The sequence below is a fragment of the Pseudonaja textilis genome, chromosome 15, assembly GCF_049901715.1.
Source record: "Pseudonaja textilis isolate UNSWEBS1 chromosome 15, rPseTex1.2, whole genome shotgun sequence".
In the NCBI taxonomy this organism is placed as follows: domain Eukaryota; kingdom Metazoa; phylum Chordata; class Lepidosauria; order Squamata; family Elapidae; genus Pseudonaja; species Pseudonaja textilis.
This window is the reverse complement of record NC_142004.1, coordinates 11405301-11427934: the sequence shown is the minus strand read 5'-3', so window position 1 is coordinate 11427934 and position 22634 is coordinate 11405301. Positions and strand designations below refer to the sequence as shown.

Below are 22634 nucleotides of genomic sequence, written 5' to 3'. Positions count from 1 at the left end.
TTCCCTCCCTGGAGAGCCCAGCCTGCCTGGGGTAGCATTACCGACGGGGGAGGGGGGGGCACTCGATAAAATCCCCTCAAGTGACCCAGGCGAAGACCTCCCGGCCTCCCTCCAGTGGGGAGGGGAGTTTCCCCACAGAGGGTCGGGGAGCCGGAGAGCCTCGCCCGGCTGATCTCAGCCCTCGGGGCCGCCACGCCCGCCAGAGCCCTCCGCCTCGACGTCTCCCTCGCCAAGCAGCGGCGGCCGAGCTCTCCCGGGAAGCCGTTACCGGCCCGGCCGCCCCCTTCCGCAGCGGCCGGCCTCTTTCGCGCCCTTTCCCGCCTGGGAGGGGGAAACCACGGGGAGGCCTGGCGCTCCGGAGCCCCCGAGGGCCGGGAAAGGCCGCGGAGCAGAAAGGAGCCCCCGGCGCCGCGCCTGGCCAGCAGAGGTCGCGCCTCCCCGGGCCCCGGGACTGAGCCCTGGCCGGCCGGCCGGGCGGGGCCGACGGGCGGGGCGGGGAGGGGCGGCCGGCGGGCGGCCAGCGGGACTCGAGGGCAAGCAGCGAGCCGGGAGGAGCGGCCGGCCGGCCGGCGCGAGCAGGTGAGCGCGGGCGGGGCGGACAGTCGGGCGGCGTCCCGTCCGGGGCGAGCCTCGCGGGGCTGCTGCGGGGGCTACAACGGAGAGGCGGCTCTGGGCGCCCCTTCGGCCCGCCGGGGAAGTTTCCGTCGCCTCAGAAAGGCGCCCCGGCCTGCCCCTCCTCGCCCCCCCGCCCTCCTTCTGCCCCGGGAGCGGCGGCGGCGGCGGCGGCGGCGGCGGCGGGCTTTTCTTCCCCGGGCCGGGCAGCGGAGCCCTCGGGGCGGTCGAGGCTGGTCGGGGCGAGAGGCGTCGATGGGGGAGAAGCGGCCGCGGCTTCCTTCGCCTGGGAGGGGCGCTGCCCGCCGGGCTCTGCTGGGAGGACCGCCGCTGAGATGCCGGGGCGGGCGGGCTGGGGGGCAAAGCCTCTGCGGCGGGAAGGGAATTATCTTCGGCGTGGCTTCTCGGGAGCGGCGGCTCGCTCTGCCCGGCACCGCCCGCATCTCCAGGGGTCCGGGGGCCGCTGCTGGAGCCAGTCGGGGCCCGTCCGTCGGGGCGCCTTCTGGGAAGAGGGCTTCCGAGGGAGGCGGGGGGCGCTCGCTTGGCCCACGAGGTTGGGGGCCGCCGGTCCTTCGGAGGAGGAGGAGGAGGAGGGTGGGGGGCAGGCCCTTCAGCATCTGCTGCCGGAGCTCTCGGCCCCAGGCGGAGCCCTCCCGGCACCGCCCAAAGGGGCGAAGGGCTGCAAGGGACCCTCCCAGCTAAGAATTCCGCTGAACTCTCCTGCCAGTGGCTGGACGTACCGATCAGTTTGGTCCCGTCTTTTTTGGGGGGGCGGGGGAGTTTAGAGCTAGAGAAAGGTCTGAGCAACCTGGAATGGCTCGTTTCTCTTGGGGGGGGGGCTCCCGTGGGTGTCAGCTGGGCCCTTCAGGGAGAGGCTGCTTCTGTTCCTGGACGTTTTCCCTTAAACCTCCGCCCCCCCCCTCCACTTTGAGGACCCAGGAAATGTCTGTGCCCCCCCCCCTCCAACTTTGAGATTGGTGTGAAAGACAAGCCCCCCCCCTTTCAAGTCTGGTCTCTCAAGCAGGTGCAGCTCCCCCCCCCCCAACATACCTGCGGCCTTCTCAGGCTTTGCCGTAACGGAGGATAAAGGGGGGTAATCTCTAATTGTCTTTTGAAAGTCCGTCCTCCAATTAAAGGCCCCCATCAATGGGGGGGGGGAGGCATCAGTTTCGGGTCCCCTCCTTCTCAATACTCATTGAATGAGTTGGGGGTGGAGTGGAAGGGCCCCCCCCTTTACAGGTCAGAGGAGAGGGGAGCTTCCAAGGAGACCCCTGCGAAGTGTGGCTGCAGGGCGGGTGGGGGGGGAGATGGCCGTGTGGACATGGAGGGCTTGAGGGGTCCCAGTCGCCCAGAGAGATGGAGGCTCCCTTCCCTGCATGAAGCCGAGGGCAGGCGCCCCCACCCGGGACGCTTCCTTTGGTGTTGGTGCCCCAGGTGGGCCCTCTTCCGGCTCTCACCTGGGTGCTTTAACTGTGGCTAATTTACCTTGCTGATAGAGTTGAGCCCCAGGGCAGCCAGGGCACCTATCTCAGCTTCTGCCCCCCCGCCAAAGTTCCTTTTTGCTGCGGAGCCCCACGGCCCCCACCGCGAAAAGGAAACCTACAAAAACCGAAACAAGCCCTCAAATAGCCCAGCTCCCGAAACGCGGTTGAACCGGCATTCCAGTGATTCGGCCTTTTTGTCCGTTAGACAAAACACCCTCCCAAGAAAAACGTGCCACCCAACAACGTTAAACAAGGCTCCAGTTTTTGTGCAATTATTGCTTTCCTGTAAAATATGTCCAGGATTAGAACAAGAACTGAACCCAATAAATAACCAGCAGCAGCAGCAGCAGCTGGAAACATATTTGGCCCAGTTTAACAGCCGGATTCTTTGCCAAAGCAGAAAATGATTGCCAAAAAGTTCCAGGTCAGCAACCAAGATCCCTTCTCCCCTCCCCTTAAAAAAGCCTCTTTCTCCCATCCAGGGGTTTTTGGGGAGACCACCTGGAAGATAGTTTCAAAAAGAGGGGGGGGGGTTGTTTCCAACCTGAGCGTGGCAGAAGGGCAGCCCAGCCCTGAGGACCTGAAAGGGGTCTTTCTTTCTTTCTTTCTTTCTTTCTTTCTTTCTTTCTTTCTTTCTTTCTTTCTTTCTTTCTTTCTTTCTTTTTCTTTCTTTCTTTCCTTCCTTCCTTCCTTCCTTCCTTCCTTCCTTCCTTCCTTCCTTCCTTCTTTCTTTCTTTCTTTCTTTCTTTCCTTCCTTCCTTCCTTTCCTTTCCTTTCCTTTCTTTCTTTCTTTCTTTCTTTCTTTTTTTCTTTCTTTCCTTCCTTCCTTCCTTCCTTCCTTCCTTCCTTCCTTCCTTCCTTCCTTCCTTCCTTTCCTTTCTCTTTCTTTCCTTCCTTCCTTCCTTCCTTCCTTCCTTCCTTCCTTCTTTCTTTCTTTCTTTTTTTTTCCTTCCTTCCTTCCTTCCTTCCTTCCTTCCTTCCTTCCCTTCCTTCCTTCCTTCCTTCCTTCCTTCCTTCCTTTCTTATTTAAATTTATTGGCCACCCATCTTACCCACAGGGTAGCTCCCGTCCTGGGGAGCTGCTCATAAGCTGAACCTCCAAGTTTGCAGCTTTGGAGGCTGGCACCCTGGGCTCTTCGGCATCTCAGCATTGCAGACAAATTGTCCAGTTGAAGTCCAGCCTCACATTCAGCAGCAGTGGGAGGGGCGGGAAGCTCGTCACTATTTTTGTGGGAGGGGGCCAGGCCATCTGTAGCAACAGATTCAGGACTGGGGATCTGGGACAACCTCTTGGATCGAACTGCCCTGCAAGACCAGGGCACCCAAGTCCTCCTTTTACTGCTCCCTGGTATAGGACTGGCAAATACCGGGAGAGGCTAGGGACCATCATGAGCTAGGGGACCCTTGTCCTGCCCACAAGGTTGTCCTCCCTGCCTCCAGCCTCCTTGCTCTCTTTCAGCCTTGGGGCACTATTGCCCCCACCCCACAGTTATAGAAGGTTGGTTGCCCCACTGAAGCCATGGTTTTTATGGAAGGGGGGTGGTATTCTTGCCAAGGTCGTGTCTTTGTTGTCATGGCTTCTGTAGTACTTAAAAGGCTCAACTAAGGTAGAGACACAAATAGCAATAGCAATAGCACTTAGACTTATATATACACCGTTTCATGGTGTTTTACAGCCCTCTCTAAGCCTGTTGCCCCCAACAATCTGAGTCCTCATTTTACCCACCTCAGAAGGATGGAAGGCTGAGTCAACCTGGAGTCTGTCAGGATAGAACTGCTGGCAGTGGGCAGAGTTAAAGAAGGAGGGAGGGGGGAAGGAAGGAAGGAAGGAAGGAAGGAAGGAAGGACAATAGCAATAGCACTTAGACTTATATACAGCTCCACGGTGCTTTTACAGCCCTCTCTAAGCGATTTACAGAGTCAGCCTCTTTCCCCCAACAATCTGGGTCCTCATTTTACCCACCTCAGAAGCATGGAAGGCCGAGTCCACCTTGAGCCTGGTGGGATTCGATCTGCCAAATTGCAGGCAGCTGGCTGCAGAAGGAACTTGCAGTACTGCACTTTAACCACTGCGCCACAGAGGCTCCTTAACCTGGCTAACCTCCCGGTAACCTGCTTCAGTTTGTGGCACATGCTGGAGAGCAAGGGGACTTCCAGGAGGAGCCCCGGGTGGCCTTGCAAGCAGCGGGCGACAGGCCAGCCTCCCTGGGCTGCTCCTGGGCTTTTGGAGTCTAGCAGTAGGTCCCTCTTTTATGCGTTTAGGGGAAGATTCTCGGAGTGCTGCTATTGGCTGGTGAGGCAACAGCCCCGCCCTTTTCTTTCCTCGGCACCCGCTCGCATGGGGCTCCTGGCTAAAGAGCTGAAGAAGAGCCGCAGGCAAAGCAGCTTGCAGGCGGGGTGCGTTTGGTGCGTTGTGCAGGGCTGGGATTGGCAGATTCAGGGCGGCCGGTGGGGTCGGAGGTTTCCGAGCCTTCCCTCAGCTACTCTTCCTGGTCCCAGCCAAGGTGGTCATGTATGGAAATGAGGCTGGGCTCCCTTTGGGCCCTGAAAGGGTCAGTTCCGAAAGGGGGACTTTCCGGCTGCTTCTCCAGCTACAAAAATGTGCTTGCGGCTTGTTGTGGCTTGACAAGACTCGGCCGCTGTGAGATGTTGGGAGTTGCTCCCGAGCCCTTTAAAGCTCCGGGACAGCAACAGCTGCGTTGCTCGCACATCCTGCAAAGAAATGCGCTGCTTGTGCGCTCCGGGCATTTGGAGGAGGATCCACCCAGGCTGTTGATCTAGGCGGTATTTATTCATGGATTTGCTTTCTTGGCTCTGGGTGGGCTAACAAGGCAAAAGCAGAGTAAAGACTCAACTGATAATTCAAAACACAACCAGCTCAAACGCTCGCCCAGCCGTGCTCTCAGGGCTGCAGGTTTGATGACAAAGCCAAGGTTCGCCACCACCACCCCCGTCCCTGCAGAAGTCCAGCAGGATAGAGGCAGGTCTGATCTTTTGCACCCCTTTGAAGTTTCTGAATAGTCTTCATGGGCAGCCCCATGTAGTGCACTGCATTCAGTGGAATCCAGTTGGGGTTGGGGTGGGGGCTAAGGTGTGAAGGCTCCAGGAACCGGCTCAAAAGACCCAGCAGTAGTGAAAAGGACCCCCTGGACGCGGCTGCCATCTGCTCCTTGAGCAGGAGAGTCCAGGAAGACGCCCCAATTGCACACAGTGCAGCCCCACCCAGGACAAGCGATCCTAAAGGCCAACTGAAGCATTGTTCCCCATCCAGACCCCTCCCGGCCCCAAGACAGGACCTCCACGGCATCACTCAGCTGGCCCTGGTGAAGATACACCACGGGGCATCGTCTGAGTACCCTCTGTATTCACTCCCCTTGAACAAAGACACTCTTCAGGAACGCTAGCTCATGTTCTTCTATAAGTAGTCCTCGACTTACAACTGTAACTGAGCCTAGCATTACGGTTATAAGTCACGCCAGTTGTTAAATGGGTCGGTCCTGATATGATAATGTTCTTGTAGTGGTCATTAAATGTACCTGTTGGTCATAAAGCCAATGCCATGTTTGCTAAGCAAACACTGCTGTGGTCGTTAAGGAAGTCCACTGATTGCAATGGGAGGGACCAAATGGTAGTTTTCTGCAAAAAAAAACCCAAAATAATGCACAATCGCAGGGCTGTGACTGCGGAGCCTGTAAACCGCCACGATCCTGTTCAGTTGCCCAGAGCCCCAGGTGTGAAGCAACCGCCCATCCCTCGAGGGCTACCTGTACAAAAGTCGCAGCCCCAAGGGAAGAACTGCTTCCAATGCCACTCACTGGGCGCTCCCAACTTCTGCACGGGCTCCATGCTCAGCCCACCTGTCACCCAGCCTCTGCGCCTCTTCACCAAGGAGGGCCGTGCGCGCACTTCCCCCTCCACGGGTTTCCCCGCACAAACAGGGAAACCTAAAGAATCCGCTGGGTGAGGAGGTGGGTTGGTGCCAAGCCTGGTCCACTTGCGGTGCCCCTTCCCCTGAACTGCCAGGGCTGCTCTGTGTTGGGGGCGGGGTATGAACGCCCAACTCAGAGTGTAAAGCTAGCTGGGAAACCGCATTGAAAGTGCTAAGAGGAACGAGCCAACCAGGAATCTGGCATCTAGGCAGCAGCTGGCTTCTTTGGGCGGTTCATGGGAAAGGGGAGGGGTGTGTGATGTCCCGGGTGAGGTGCAAGTTTGCCTTGCCAGGGTCTTAGTGGTGGCCTTGCAGACCCCCTCCTTGCCCCAGTAGGGATAGTGAGGGATGCTGCACCAAAATTGAGCAGGTGTCCCGTATCTCTGGCTTCTCTGAGCATCTTCTGATCTCCGTCGAGGTCGCAGAGGAAGATGGACAGGTTGTGTCTCCCCGCTTCCCATGTAGTCAGGGGGCCACTTCCACAGCCTGGACTGTGGGGCGTGGAGAGGAGCACCGTCTCCTCCCTACACAGGAAGAACCTAAAGTTAGCTCAGGTGGAGATGTGGCTCCCATCAGGCGAGAGGCTCTTTGGAGCTGTCCCATGTCCTGAAGAAAAGCGGCCGAGGGAGAACCTTCCAGGCCTCCAGCCACACCGCAGGGATGGGAAGCCCAAGGAGGCTCTGTTGGATAAGCTCTGGGGGTGGGGTGGGGCCCTTCAGAAATCCTGGAGCCTTTGGGAAGGGCCACCTAAGCCTCTAGTTAGGCAGCTGAAAGGTTGGTCAAATAGGGGTTCGACCTACTTTTGGAAGGCAACCTGTGCATTTCCTGCCCAACACAGTTCAGGTCCGCACACAGGTGGCTCTCCTCTGTTTTCTGTTAGCAGGGCAGGGATATTCCCCGGCCTGCTCAGGCCACCCAGAGGGACAGGTGCCTCCTGCATGGGAGCCTTTCCCTGCGCAGCAGAACTGCCCTTCCCTCCCTGGTGGCTGAGTTGGTCCTCCAAAGGCCTTCATGAGAAGAAAGGGCAGCTGTTCCGAGTGCTGAGGCCCAGCCTGCCGCGGGGTCTGAGCCCCCTCATGGCTGCCCTTGGGCAGGATCTTGAGGAGAAGGAAAAGAACCCCAAGAAAGAAAGGAAGTCGGGGGTTTTGCGACCATTTGTTTAGCAGCTGTTCAAAGCCGCAGCAGCAATGAAAAAAGTGGCATCCGCTTTCTGCACTGGCAACTCTTTGCAGCATCCCAACAGACACAGGATCAGAATTCAGGCGCTTGGCAACCGGCCTGTATTTATGACGGTTGCCGTATCTCAGGATCATGCGATCCACCATTTATGACCTCCTCAGCTGGCTTCTGGGGGGGGCAAGTCAAGGGGAGGAGCCAGATTTACTTAACAGCTGCATGATTCACTTAACAACCACTTTGCTTAACAATGGAAATTCTGGTTCCAATGGTGGCCATCAGTCGAGGACCACTTGCAGAGCTGAGGATGCTTCTCAGTCTTGGTAAGATGTGGCCTTCAACTGGTTCCACCAGCCGCAGCCACGGGAGTTGAAGCTGCCAGAGTTGGGAAAGACTCTTTGGTCGGCCTTCCTGGAGGGAAGAGAGGGCAGCAGAAAGAGATCTCTGGCCCCCAAGGGTCTGTTTTGGGGCCAGGGGGAGGGGGAGACCCTCCCCAGGAGACCCTGCCAAGCACCCACGGAGCATGGGGGAAGGGGTGCAGGGCCTCCTTCAAGCAACCATCAGGGAAATCGTTGGATATTAATACTTAATTTCCTCTTATTATTGAAAACAGACCAAATAGGCAAGATAGATTAGAAATTCAATTAGTAGCAAAGGAAATGAGAATGTTTATGTTCTGTTTCCATGACCACTATTATTTTTATCAGCACACCGATATTATGATAAAATTGTGGCTTCACTACTACCCTGGCTCGCCTTGCCACCTTTCATGCCCTTGCAAACCGTGAGTGACTCTCGGTCCACGCTTTGCTCCAGAAGGGCTGTTTTTGGCTGCCCTATCAGAGGACTGTGAATGTTCACCTCCCTCCTTCCACAATGGACCTGGTAGCCTTTGGGAGAGCATTTAGATTCCTGGGTGGGAGGAAGGGGTGCTCGTGTGTACAGCCTGTGCACCTGCGAGTCAGCGTTGACCCCTGGGACCTGCCTGGATGAACCCTTGCTGTGTTCTTGGCAAGGTTTTTGAAGTGGTTTCCCTGTTTGAGAGCCGAGAGGGACCGGCCCAAAGTCCTCCAGCGACGTGAATTCCCTGAGGAGAACTTGGACTCCTAGTTTGTAGTTCAGATTCCTTCAGCCATTACCCAGATGTGACTCTCCGAATGAGGTTGGGCTCCCCTAGAAGATTTAAGATGGAAGCTGTAGGAGAGCTGAGCAGCTGTGCAGGAATGCAGATTTTACGAGAACATTTCTGTCATCATTTATACAGATGCTAAAGATGTAAACTTCTATTTCCCCAAAATTGTTCTGTCTACTTACCAATGACCTTCTAATCCAAGAAGAGAAAAGAGGGCTTAGCTTTGAAAAGCTCCTTTGCAGTCTGAGGCAGTTAGGGGAGGCTCGGCTGAGTCCATGTTGCCCTACAGGTCGTCTCCAGTTCACGATGGCAATGAGGGCTGGAACTGCCAAGCGATGCAGTTCTCAAGTGATTGTCAGAATTTCACCAGGCTACTCAATGATGGCAATGATGGCATTGCTGGTTGGAGGAGCTCATGTAACCATGCTGACTTCCCGACGGCTTCCTCGTGGCCATTAACAAGGAACATTTTTGCGTTCACTGCATCCCATGGGGACCAAAAAGAGTCCTTGGGACAGTATGACTGGCCTTTTACATTTGTGTTTTTCAATCTGGGCCACGTTAAGATGTGTGGACTTCAACTCCCAGAATTCCCCAGGCAACATGGCGACTGGGGAATTCTGGAAGTTGAAGTCCAGGTATCTTAATATTGCCAACGTTGAGAAGCACTAATCTCAAGGCCAGCCATACTGTCCAGAGGATTCTTCCCAACCCTTCAAATTGTCAGGCTGCAGGCGCCCAAGGACTGCTCTTTCCGGCACCTATCGGCACCATCTTCACCTGTGTTGGCCAAAGCCCATTGGTGAGGGAAAACAGGACCACCGAGGAGAGCGCTCTCTCTGTTTCCTGCCAGGGAGACAGGTGACATATTGATGAGATCCAACAGCCACCACAGACAAACAAGGTGACTCCCACGTCCCCAGTGTGGGTGTGGCCTGAAATTGTCCCTCTATCAATGCAGATAGATTGATTTCTCCAGCTTGTCTTCCAAATGACTGCTACATTTGCTTACATTGGCTAAAATGATTGACAGGAAATCCATCTCTTTCTCTTCCCAAAAGGGATCAATGAGAAAAAAAAAACACATTAGATAATTTTGTAAGATCTCCTCCTCCTCCACACTGTGAAGCCATCTGGAAGCAGGTTTGGGTTGCCCACCAAGGAAGGGTTGTGAATGGTGAGAGCTACTCAGCAAGAGCTTCTTCAGATGGGGGTAAACGCTTGAGAAGAGCCCTTGGGCTCCTTAGGGACATATTTAGTCTCCTTCCAGTCAAAAGCAGCTCTTCTGTGGATTGAGGTGCAACCCTTCCCACGTAACACATCTTTGCTCGGAGCCGGTGAGGTGTAAGCCTGTGAAAAGAGCATCCTTCTTCCAAGGGCCGGTCCATCACGTTGTCGTTTGGTCTAAGCCCTCCTCCTCCTCCTCCTCCTCCTCCTCCTCCTCCTCCTCCTCCTCCTCCTCCTCCTCCTCCTCCTCCTCCTCCTCCTCCTCCTGTTGAAATCCCGTAAGAATAAGGAGCATGGGAAATCCAGCCATCTTCGGCCTTGGGACCGTGGTTGCTACTCCATACTGTGCCACCACAAAACCACAGTTGGACTCCTTGTAATAAGTGAAGAACGCAGCTGCTGTAGTGGGTGTCCCCCAATGTTTTCATGGAGAATATCCATCTTTTATTATTTCATTACATCCTGCAGCCAAAAATGATGCAAATTTACTTCCGAGGCCTCTTTTGATCCACAGATAATAAAGGAGTCTCAACAACAATACTTCCATTGCATCAGACTGAGTAGCTTACTTTATTGGGGCATCTCATGCCTCCTCTGGCGTTTCCCAGCACTGTCCCGGACGAGGAAGGCTGAGCTGACCACGAGGAATGAGACCACCGTCTTCCCAGGACAGCAGCCTTTTGACTCCAGCCCAATGCGGACTCTAGATCAGGAATGTGCTTCAAGAAAGGGCTGGGGGGAGCAGGGGGGGGCTTGAAAATTGCTTTTCAGTTTTAGGTCCTTCTCTCCTGTCTTCCTTTTTATAAATAACTCCCGGAAGAAATAGGAGGCGAAGAGGGAGATTTGCGTGTCTCTGGAGCAGGGACTTGAAGCGGGTGGGATTCTTCCCCAGCCAGGAAGAAATTGGTCCTGGGTGCAAGAGCCAGGTTTCTGAGCAACTCTGTGTGTGTGTGTGTGTGTGTGTGTTTCAAAAGGTCTCATCAATGCCTGGATAAGATTCTCAGTCTTAGACTTGAGTTTCTAGCCATTTCCTGACAAAATAAACCAGGAAAAAATAGAAGCTTGATAGAGTAAGTAGGCATAAATTATGTATATAAAAACACATCTTCAGAGCATGCACCATTTTCTTTTTAAAGTACAGATCTTCTGCTGGAAGGGCAGCTCCAGAAGTCTCCCCAAGCCAACTTTGGAAGTGTGCTGTACACACAAATTTGCTCACAAATTTGGCTATAGGGAGGTCTGGCCATATCTCGGCCCACCAGTCCCTTCCGAAGGGCATCACAGCCGCCCCAGGCGATGGAGGAGACCCTCCTAAACCAATGGAGATGCTTCCAGCAAGGTTTTGAGGTGTAGCTTCACCGGGTTTTAATTTGGCGTGGATTCCAGAGGTTTTCTGCAAAGCATAAATGATTTGGAGGCCATCCGATGGCTTCGTGGCAGGTCTCACCATTCATCACCACACAGAGCAGTGCTTCTTAAAGGCCTTTTGGGCACCTCCTGAGGCAACGGGAGCCGTTTGCCCACACTTGTCTGTGGCCTGAGAGGATCCCGACTCAAACTTCTGCCGCCGCCGCCACTTAACAGCATCTGGGCTTTTGTGGGGGTAATGGGGGGTGGGGGAGGAGGAGTTGGAGTCAGACAGAGGAAGGGGCTGTGGAGGTCAAGACCCTCCCCTTGGAGGCCCTGTAAGGCTTAGAAAAATACAGCCCAATAGGCGCTGGTCTAGGAATGGGAGACCCCTGCCCAAGCCCTCTTCTCCCGTCCCCACTTTCCTCACGGGGGTGTCATGGGGAAGAGGGGTGTGGGAACCACCTGAACTCCCGAATGAAAGGTAAAGGAAAATACTAAAGAATAAACCATGAGCTCTTCTACCAGTCTGGAAGCTCAGGGGGGCCCTGAGTGGAGGCTGCTGCTCCATTGAAGGAGGCCGCTTGGCTTGCATCTCACCGTCTTTTTCTCTCCCTCCTCCTCCTCCTCCTCCTCCTCCTCCCCCACGCAGAGTGTCCCACGGAATATCCTCCGCACCTTCTCCGTCTCAGAGGAAACAGGAAGAGCTGCTGTCCCTGCAGGGAGGCCAGAAATGGCCCGGGGAGACTTGGGCGGGAACAGGAGTTGAGCAGCTACCCTGGAGAATGAATCGGCTGCATGCGTTTTCTGCACCGCCCGGAGTCTGGCCCAGCCTTGGCCTCCCGAAGGCTGCCCCCTCCTCTCTGCCATCGCAGCCCAAAGAGGCCTGCAGCTATGGACACAGGGGTGGCCAGCCCCTGCTTTGAGCCGCCCTCACCATGCTAGCGCCTGGGGACAAGAATTTCCTTACCGACGTCATCTACATAGCCTTTGAGCTGGTCATTGCCCTTCTGGCCGTCTTTGGGAACATCCTGGTCTGTTGGGCCGTGCATCTCAACAGCAACCTGCAGAACGTCACCAACTACTTTGTGGCTTCCCTGGCGGTAGCTGACATCGCCGTGGGGGTCCTGGCCATCCCCTTCGCCATCACCATCAGCACCGGCTTCTGCGCCTACTTTTACGGCTGCCTCTTCATCGCCTGCTTTGTCCTGGTGCTGACCCAGAGCTCCATCTTCAGCCTCCTGGCCATTGCCATCGATCGGATTATTGCTATCCGTATCCCTCTCAGGTAAATATGCCAAAGGCGCAGAACTGAATAACAGAGTTGGAAGGGACCTTGGAGGTCTTCTAGTCCAGCCCCCCCCTTCTGAAGCAGGAGACCCTGAATCATTTCATTTCAAAGCCTCCAGCAATGGAGCCCCCACAACTTCTGGTGGCCAGCAGTTCCGCTGGTTAATTGTCCTCACTGTTAGGAAATTCCTCCGTAATCCCAGGTTGCTTCTCTCCTTGTGTACCTTCTGGTGCTTTGGAAAATAAGTTGACCCCCCCCCCACCCCCTCTTCTCTGTGGCTGCCCCTCAGTTATTGAATGCTGCACCCTCAGGAGGGGCTTCTCTGCAGAATCCCAAGATTGTGGTCTAGCAGGGCCTGTGCCCAGGTGCCTGTCATTGTCGTCAGGGAGCCTCCTTCGAAACACGCAGAGCACTTCTTTCCTGGACATTGAGAAACCACGCAGGTGTTCGCTGCATCTTGTGACATCTCCACCCTTGTCCCTGAATCAGCTGCCCCAGAGGCTAAAGGACAGGGGCCCCAGTTCCAGGAGTCCACCCCACAGCAAAACTGCCCAGGAGAAAGCAACCATCTCCCAGCGCTTCCTTCTGGGGGTCTGTTATGCAAGTAATAGCACCATCCTAAAATAAAGAGCCCCAGCTTCCTAGCCAGGAAGACTCCCAACAGGGTGCCAAGGTTGAGTGACCGCACAGACAACCGTCAACGCCTTCCCTCTTGCACAGGCCTTAAAAGGGGCCCCAAGCGATTTCAGCTCAAAACCTGGGTTAGAATTGCACAAAGGTGAATCTAGAAAGCTGTTTGTTCAAGAGTTTCTGGAACTCTCTGGGTAGGAATGAGCGACAGTTGGAGAAAGACATTTAGAACAGCAATAAGCAATAGCATTTAGACTTATACAGCCCTCTCTAAGCAGTTTACCAAGTCAGCATCTTGCCCCGACAATCTGAGTCCTCATTATGAGACCTTGGAAGGACGGAAGGCTGAGTCAACCTTGAGCTTGGTGAGATTCGAACTGCCAAATGTCTGGCAGCCGGCAGTCAGCAGAAGTAGCCTGCAGTACTACCTTCTGACCACTGTGCCACTGTGGCTCTTTAGATATATGCAAATGAAAAGAATCAAAATATTTGTTCCTTAATGGGGGCAATTAAATGCTGTGAGCATTTAACCACAACCACAACAACAAAATAGGCACCCAAATCCTTTTTTTGCTCCAGTTTTCACTAACACAGAGATAAGTGCTTTCCACTAGGCCAGTGGTTCCCAACCTTTTTTTCGCCTCGCACCCCTAAAGAAATTTCACTCGAACCTCACACCCCCTGAAATTTAGACTTTAGGAACTACTGAATGCGTTAAAATATATGGTAGGATTGAATCTTTTCAGCTATGTATGTGACGGCCACTAAATAACGATACTTAACTCTAAAATGAAAACAAAGTTAATCCATTGCATAATAAATAAAAATGCCAACGTATAGCCAATACCCTATTATTTACCTGGACTTTTCTTGCACTCCCTGGAATATTGTCTCGCACCCTCAGGGGGTGTGGGCACCCCAGGTTGGGAACCCCTGAGCTAGGGCAATTGGGGAAAGGGGTGGAAAAAGAACCAAGGGGCGGAATTGAAGCTTGAGGCAGGGAATATCTGAGTTTCAGTCTGCAAAGAATAAACTAGCTGTTGAAAAATTTTCTTTTTTCTGAAAACCTGGACAAATTATGAGGTGAGAGAGAGCTAAAGAGAGAGAAAGGAATCTATGGGGAGCTACCAATCTGACATCAACAGATTAGAAAGATCTGAAATCGGGAAGCAGATTAGGAGACCAGCCTATAACAGCCTCAATGAAACGCTGCAGATTTAATCTAATTTGACTGAGGTAGAGCAGGGCAATCGAAGTCAAGGCCTGCAGGATGCTTAGATCTGTCCCACAGGGCTGGCCTGGAAATATCAAAGGGCCTCTGCCGGCTAAAAGGGGCTGCTGGAGGGAGGGGGCTCGCGGGGCCTTCCACCACAGCCCCATCTGGCTGCCAGGGTGCTGCAGGAGGCAGCCCCTTCCTTCTTCGCCTTCTTTTTAGCAGCATCTGCCAACCAGAACTAGGTACCCCCCAAGACTGGGTTATTTCCCCCCCCCCGCCCCATATTTCCACCCAAATATTAACCGAGCTCAACTCTGCACAGCTTCTAAATCCAGATAAGGAGAGCCAGATGCTAAGCTTTGAACTTCTGAGATAAGTATTGTATCCAAACCTTGAGACTCTGCCTGCTGAAATTTGATCTAATTTTTCACATTTGATTCATTTAACGTTTGTTCTTTTTTTCTCTGCTCCAAGATAGTGTCTAAATCATTTGGCGGCAGCATAATGACATAAATACAGTTGTGTCCAAACTGACCAGGGCACAATACAGAAAGGTGTTTATATCATCTTTCAAAACCTTTTCTAAATAGAAAGTCACTAGAATCAATTTCCACGGCCCCTTCTGGCTGGCAGAGTGCCGAAGGAGGCAGCCGCTTCTTCACCTAGTCTTTAGCAGCATCTGCCAACTAGAACTACGTACCCTCCAAGATCTGGTTGGCTGTTGTTCAGAAGAGCCAAAAACATCTGGCTCTTCACCCAGGTCTTCGATGAGAGAGGGTGAATCCCTTCGTATCGCTGAATTTGTCATCTTTTCTCTTCATCTTTTACCTGTGATCGATTTATCTGCAATTTTTTTAATGGTTGTGAGCCACCCAGGGTCATTGGGAATTGGGTGGTATATCAAATTTGTAAATTATTACTAATATTAACTCCTCCTCTAGGGCTATGTCAGAGGTAGTAACAAAGATTGATTGACTGTTGGACAGACAGTTTTTAGAGACATCTGGAGAGATTGTCAGTTCATTTATGGCTCTGCTCCTATGCAAAAGAGGCAAGACCCATAGCTGTTGGGGAATCTACATGTTTTTAATCTCTACATTGTGGAATTGAGACTATTTGTGCCAGAAAGTAAACCTCATTTTGTCTAGAAAGGGAAAAAAATGCATCTTGAGCTTGTGTGTCAAATGCCCACCATGGTCAGGCCCACGGCCACCCACACCCCACACCCTGGCTGCCAAACACAACCGTAATGTGGCCCTCAATGAAGTTAAGTTTGATGCTCCTGAGGTGGAGTGTCTGACAAGTGCCATGACATTCTGGTCGCAGATTAGTTAATGGTGAGTTTATTTATTTAAAGCATTTAGATAGCCACCATTAGATAGTTTCAACCAACTCTGGGCTACTCCTAATCAAAAATTAAAAATCATACAATAATTTTAGAAACTATAAAACTCAACCAATTAAAACATTAAAAACAACGAAGTTGGATGGGATGAAAATTAAGCTGATATATCATTGGATAAAAATTTACCAGAGAATCAGATTTGAGTGAGGTGCAAATATCAGACCTAAAACTTTTGTTTTTCACGATTCTATAATAATGATTCAGGTGAACAAAAACAGGAATGCTTAATAAATTTGCAGATGGCGCAAGTACAGTGGGATTACTAGTATCCTAAGAAGACAAAAGAATTTTTTTTAAAAAACCCACATTATTAGCACAGGTAAATAGGTTGAAAATAGCAGAACTAAATTTAGCAGAGAGGGGTGCCAAGTTCTTCAATGGAAATGGACATTAAGAATTTCTTGTTGTTTTTGTAAAGGAATAGCAATAGCACTGCTTTTGGTTGTAATAAAGGTTACTCCATATGGGGTGCTCTTTCTTTAAGAGCTGACCTGAATGGCAGACCCCACCTCTGCAGCCTTTGATCCTTCCCTTTTTCAAACTCTCCTTTTATTGTCTTTTGGGGGGCTTCACCCCACAAAACTGTGCAGTTGCCTCCGAACTCCCAGCAATGGGCTCTCCTCGGGCTCCTTTTTGCAAAACTGCCCACCAAACGTAATTCGACAGGGACCACTTTTATTTTCATTTATTTATTTCATTTGGGAGATTTATCTTATCTTCCCTCTCCGGTTGATTTCCTCCTTGGCTTATCACAGTTTCCTGAATCCACTCGAGCAGATTATTGTCACGTTCAATCTTTCATGAACGTGGCTCTTAGAAATCCCCCTTTGACTTCTCTTTATGAGCCCGGGAGGGATTGTCTTCCATTACCACACACACACACACACACACACACCCAGGCTGCTCGAGGGCCTCTCAAATGGCCTGCCTCCCAGCAGATCTGCTCCCAGGGATTGCAGGAGAGAATTCTCCGAGAGCCTCTTGGGACCTTTCAAAGGCAGGAAGATGGGCTGGCGGCACAGCCTGTGTAGACTGCATCTCGGCCAGCAACGGGGTGGGGGAACTGGCGGGTCCCCTGGCTTCCCAGTGAGGCTCCTTCATGCCAAGGATTCTTGGCTCAGGAACGGTTCACCAGTTGGGGTGGGGGGCAGAGAAGCCATCTGGGTTCCCCTTCTTCTTCTTCTTCTCCAACTCCAGGAAAATGGAAAGCGGAGTCCTCCTTATAAAGGGTTTTCAAACAGAGAACGTGGCACTGAATGCTTCACACCCAGGAGGCACCAGGTGTTCATCGGGCACATAAGCTTGTGAACATTATTCATGTTATATCCAACATCAAGATTGATCCTCTAAAAGTCACTTTTCCGGAAACTCTGTTTTGTTTTGTTTTTTTAAAGCAGTGTCTTTAGCAAACAATTGCCGGTTCTTCCACAGCACCTCCAAATGTGGAGGTGCTCAGTTTGCCCCCCTCAATTTGAGAAGATGGGGCGGACCAGCAGCCCCCAACCTCAGGAAGCAGAACGAACCCATTGGCTTCGTCTCTTGCATAGGTCAGAGGCCGTGTGATCAAGAATCATCCAGGCCCCAAGGTAGGACGTGCACAAAGACAGACAGCAAGATAGCTTCCCTTCCCTTCCCAGGGCCTCGATTAGAGGAGTCAGCCATGGTTTGTCTGGGAAAATAAGCCTACATCCGGTCACCGATTGTATATTCCCCAGAAGGGGCTCCTTGTCTCTTCTCAGCCCTTGTGGAGGCTTCTGCCTTTGGCCTGCCATGGGCAGCAAAGGAGGATGGACCTCAGAAGGCAGCTGGCAGGGCCACCAACCAACGGATCAGGGCAAAGATGACCCCGCCTGGCAAAGGCCGCTCTGGGCTTGTCCAAATAAAACGAGGACCCCAGTGACCCTGAATGTGTTCTTCTTTTTTTTAATCAATTTATAATAGTTGTAAGCTGTCTTTTGGGACAAGGACACCCTTCCCTTGTTGAGCCTCCCCGCTGACCTCTGGAGCAGGCAACCTCCGAGGTCCCTCGGCCCTTTTGCGGAGCGCCAGGTAGTTCCAGCTGGAACAGGGAGTTGATTAGAATCCAGGGTTGATTAGAATTCTCTTTTTAAAGGGAAAAGAATATATAATCAGCACGGGCAGAATCAAGCTCCTCGTGTCGTTGGTTCCTGTTTTATGTCAAGCATCAATTCACACGATCCTCATCTTCATTACAACAAATGCCACCTGAAACTTGATTTTAGGGGACTTGGTTGTATTTGCGTCTGCATGTGCACTGGGGCAATGTTGGGTTTCCCCTCCACTCCACTGATAGTGTCGACGGGCGGGGGGCATTGATCCTGCCCCCAGGCCCTGCACCCCTTACAGCTGGGAAGGGATTCTGGCTGTGCCAAGTCTGTCTACCAAGTCCCAGAAGGAGATTCCCTCCGCCTTAAAATGGCCTCACCTTCAGGGCTGGGAACCGCAGCCGTGTGAATGAAGTCTGCAACAGGCACCCTCACCATTCTGAGGTTAAGTTTCCAGAATTTTTTGGGGAACTCTGCAGTGAACAAATCCCCAGTTTATTTACAGTGTGGATAGAATCACAAATCCCTGGCTTCCTGTTGATAGAGGATCCTTTTAGGATGAACTTAACAAAGCTTGTATTTTTGGGGTTTTTTTGTAAATTTTATTTGAGTTTTCACAAAAAGAAAAGAAATACAAGTAAAACATCTTTTTTGAAAGCAGCATAATCCCGGGTTACATTTCTTCGTACAGACACAAAGTCAGGTTCATGCTCATTTTTATATTCTATTCCATATCTTATTACTATTTTACATTTTCTACATAGCTTCTCCCCTCTTTTAATTTTCTCAATTTAATTTTATTTATTTCATCTCAGTTCAAATCATTATATTTATATTTTTTGTCTGTCCTGTTTCTATTGTCTATTATCATTTCTCATTAAACAAAATTTCTCCTGTAGTTACTGATTGGAGTATGACGCCTTTATATCTTTCCCCTAAAATTATAACACTCAATATAATACATAACTTCCATTTGGATTCTGCTTGGTACATTCTTAAATTATACACTGTATTCTTAAAAAAAGAAAAAATTATAAATGTATAATATAATTAAAACAACATTCCATTCCAATTCAACTCTATCATTAATATTAATATTCATTAAAATCTTAACATTCTTCATGTTACTTTTCAATTAAATATCATACTTCTATGGGAACAATCACAAACTTTCCATAGTTAATTCCCCCACCTTCACTTATATTTTATAAAACATTGACTAATATAAATGTACCCGTTCCCTCCCAATTCAATTCTCTCATTTATTCTATTTTATTTATTTTATTCACAAACATTTCACTAAATTACACTAACTATTTTATCCCTCGTTCTAATCATATGTTGTTTCCAATTTTCTAAAGTTATTTCTATTACAAATATAACAATACAATCTTATGTACCTTTACAGAATCCCTTTTTCAGTTAGATTTTCACCCATTATCTCTAAATAGGTCCTGTTTCTTTATATCTTGCTCCGGACCTTTGTAACTTCTTTTCCTTTCCTTTTTCCCTCTCTTCTTCTCTCTCCCCTTTTTACCCCTTTGTCTCTCTACTTCTATTTCTATCTTCTGTATTCCCCTCTTCTGTTGCTTTCCAATATTACACTTATTTTTCGAACTATTTTTCTTTTCTTTGGTTGTTTTTTTAAATCTTAAATTCTCCATCCTCTTTCCCCCCTTTCCTTTTTCTTCCCCACATAGAGTTACTTGTTCATTAAAGATGGCTTCTTCTTTGTCCCAGTCTTCTTGTTTTGCAGTCTTTTCTTGTTGTTTCTAATAGTTCCAGATCTCCATTTCTAAGAATTGAAAAACGAAGCCAAAAGAATCCTTCCCTTCTTGTGCATCTTCTTTGTACTTTTAAAGTTCCATTTTCAATTCATCCAGAAGTGATGCCATTGTAAAAATTTTAAACAACCACCCAATTGGTTTTAGTCATTCAAATATAATAACCAAAAACCCAAAAGTCACCAAGCAATCCAAATATACGCAAGCTGTTTCTTTTTACACTTTCTTTTTTTTTCACTTTCTCTTCCTGGGGTTACTATTTAGTTGCAAAGTTTCAGTTAAAATGTATCTTTTAGAAGTCTTATTGAAATTTTACTTTAGATTCTTTTGAAGTCCAGGCAGTCTCCACCCTCTTCCAGATCCTGCCCTTGTTCTTTTTCTCCCCCTTCCTGCTTATAGAAGAAAAGAATTTAATGTCCAGAAATCTTTATTGTCCCTTTGGCATTTAGTTATATTTTCAGCTTTGCCTATTGATGCCAAAGCGGATTTTTCCGATTTCTTATTTAGGTCTCTTAGTTGTCATTGTAAGGAAGGAGAGAGAAGGGAAAAAAAAGCCAAACCTTTCCCTTTTCACTTTCCTTCGCTGCTTCCGACTCTTCTTTGGGAGCGAAGTTATTTTTGGTAAAATTTAAATTCCAGGGTACCTTAGTTGTTGCTTTTTCAACTTAACCCGGTCAGCCAAAACTTTCACTTCTTATCTTCCTCCTGCACGTTCTTTTCCGGTTGAGTTCTTCTTTGAGGTGGCCATTTCTGACCACCGCTCCTACCGCCTTCGGGAAAGGGAGTAATGGCCAGCTGAGGAGGAGAGATGCGGCTCTCCTCGACCCTGTTGGCGGTCTCCCCCCTCTTTACCACCTCTACGGGGTGGCTTAGCTCCAAAACCAGCCAGCTCGGGACGCTCCAGCGGCGAGCCCAGGCAGAAACCGCGCATGACCGCGGATTCCTGTCTGTCGCCAAAGCCCTTCAAACCAGAAGTCCCTCAAAGCTTGTTTTTTTTTTTTTAAGGTTCTCAAGTGTAGGATTCAGTTCTCACCTAGCAATAGCAATAACACTTATATACCTCTTTACAGCCCCCTCAAAGCAGTTTACAGAGTCAGCATATTGCCCCAACAATCTGGGTCCCCATTTTACCCACCTCGGAAGGATGGAGGGCTGAGTCAACCTTGAGCCAGTGAGAATTGAACTGCCCAATTGCAGGCAGCTGGCAGGCAGCAGAAGTAGCCTGCAGTACTGCACTCTAACCACTGCGCCACCAAGGCTCTATCTATCTCTCATGAAGGATCTAATTGGAACTGAGGGAAAGACCAGGCATGGCTGGAGATCCGGATTGAATCCCACTGTCAGTCAGTCCACACAGCGCTGGCCACACCCCACAGCTCCAGATCCCAGCTCTCTCCTGTTGCGATGGAGTGATTCTGCAGCAAGAAGAAGCTGGAATCTGGACAGATTCTACCCATTGATCCCGTGTAGATGGGGTTTCACGCCTTGCCTTTCTCTGCTCTTCTTCCAGGTACAATGCTCTCGTGACCAGCTCACGTGCCAAGGGAGTCATAGCCATCTGTTGGTTCTTATCCTTCATTATTGGCCTGACGCCAATGCTGGGCTGGCACAAGAAGCCTCTGGAAGACAATGGGCCAGGTGAGAATAGAACCAACTGCAGCAGCAATATGGTGCATTGCTTCTTTGCGACTGTGGTCACCATGGATTACATGGTCTACTACAACTTCTTTGCATGTGTGCTGGTTCCTCTCCTCCTGATGTTTGGGATCTACTTGAAGATCTTCATGACGGCCCGGCAGCAGCTCAAGCAGATGGAAAACAAGATGATGCATGGAGAACGATCCCGATACATCCTGCAGAAAGAGGTCCACGCAGCGAAGTCTCTGGCCTTCATTGTTGGGATGTTTGCCATCTGCTGGCTCCCATTACACCTGATCAATTGCTTCACCCTCTTCTGCCCCACTTGCAAAGACCCTCCCCCCGGGGTCATGTACCTGGCCATTATCTTATCCCACGCCAACTCCATGGTGAACCCCCTGATCTACGCCTACCAGATCCGGGAGTTCCGCTGCACCTTCAGGAAGATCATCCAGCGGTACATCCTGTGCAGGAAGCAGGGCTTCAGATCCGCCACTGCCAGCCGGAGGACTTCTGCTCATGACGGGGAGACCGAAAACATCACCATACAGATCAGCAACTATTCGCTCAACTTCTCCTCCAGCAGAGACTTCAGCAGCATCCACGGGGGCGGTTCTGGGGGGCAAAGCATCTGCATGGAATGGACCCCAAGCCAAAATGGACTAGCCGGAGAAGTGAATGGACACCTTGTAGTTTCCTGCAAAAATGGGGAGCTCCAGAAAAATGGAGCCCCTTAGCCAAGAGCCTCTTGGGGTTCATGGGTTTTACGGCAATGTGGAGGCTTCGTTGGGAGCCTCAAAGGCATCCTGAAGATGGTAGGGCTGAATCTTCCTGGGCTGCAACTAACGGCGGGAATCCTTCTGAAGGGTTAGGGGAGAAGAGGGAGAAGGCACCAGAACCAGGCAAGAACCTTTGCAGGTGGAGGCCCAGCAAGCAAGGAGTTCCCTACATACTTCATGGATGCTTAAAGGGGTCTTGGAGGATGAGGGAGGGGCAACAGCCCACAGTGATCATACCAGTCGGTGGCCCAATTTTGCCACAGTCCAGATGCACTTGGAGAATCAAAAGGGCAAGGAAACGGCACGTTTTGCTGCAGGAGGGAGGGAAGGCTGACTAGTGCCCACTGAGTCCATCTGGCTGCCTGGCCGAAAGCCCCAAACATCATTGTGTAAATGCCGCTGTTTGTGTAAGAACACAAAAGTAGAGCCTTCTTCAGTGCAAACTCCTTGCTGTCCGGCTCCTTTCCTTCTACTGGGGATTTGGGGGCCCAGAGGCCGCTCAAGTGGTGGTGGGGGGAGAGCAAAGCTTCCTCCCTGTTGGGACTCTTGCTCAGGTCCAGTCCAGGGGCGGAGTGGGAAGGGGCTGATACGGAGAAGAGAGGAGGGAACCCCCGCCAGGCAGCAGGAGCCGCTTGAAGGCCGTGGCTGTTGGGAGACGGAAGAAGGGTCTTCTGCAACCAGGATGTGATGGTGGGGTGGGGGGGTTGTTGTCTCTCAGGATCCCTGAGGACCCAAATCCATCTTCCCAGGTTTTTTCTTGCTGCTGGGTTTGCTAAACCTGCCACCTGACAGGATGCTTCTTCTCCTGAGTCTTTTCTGCTTTCTCTCGAATTTTTTTCTAACTAAATATTACACTTTTCTGCAGAAGCATAAAACAGACCTTCAGCCATGAAAAGGTGACCTGTCAGTCCTGCCATTT

At 50.9% G+C, this 22634-nt stretch overlaps 1 protein-coding gene across 1 annotated transcript; it reads left to right on the top strand.

The window, feature by feature from the left end:
• Window positions 1-496: 496 nt before the first annotated feature.
• ADORA2A (adenosine A2a receptor) lies at window positions 497-22161 on the top strand. Its single transcript, XM_026717060.2, has 3 exons — window positions 497-579; window positions 11559-12194; window positions 20809-22161. The coding sequence occupies exons 2-3, from the start codon at window positions 11845-11847 to the stop codon at window positions 21671-21673; spliced, it is 1215 nt and encodes a 404-aa protein (XP_026572845.2). The 5' UTR covers window positions 497-579; window positions 11559-11844; the 3' UTR covers window positions 21674-22161.
• Window positions 22162-22634: the final 473 nt, after the last annotated feature.

What these genes read in the sequence shown, in the direction of transcription:
- ADORA2A (XM_026717060.2), top strand. Translation starts at nt 11,845, where the DNA reads ATGCTAGCGCCTGGGGACAAGAATTTCCTTACCGACGTCATCTACATA. An exon ending in GCTATCCGTATCCCTCTCAG is followed by an intron (nt 12,195 to 20,808) that starts GTAAATATGCCA and finishes CTCTTCTTCCAG; the next exon opens with GTACAATGCTCTCGTGACCA.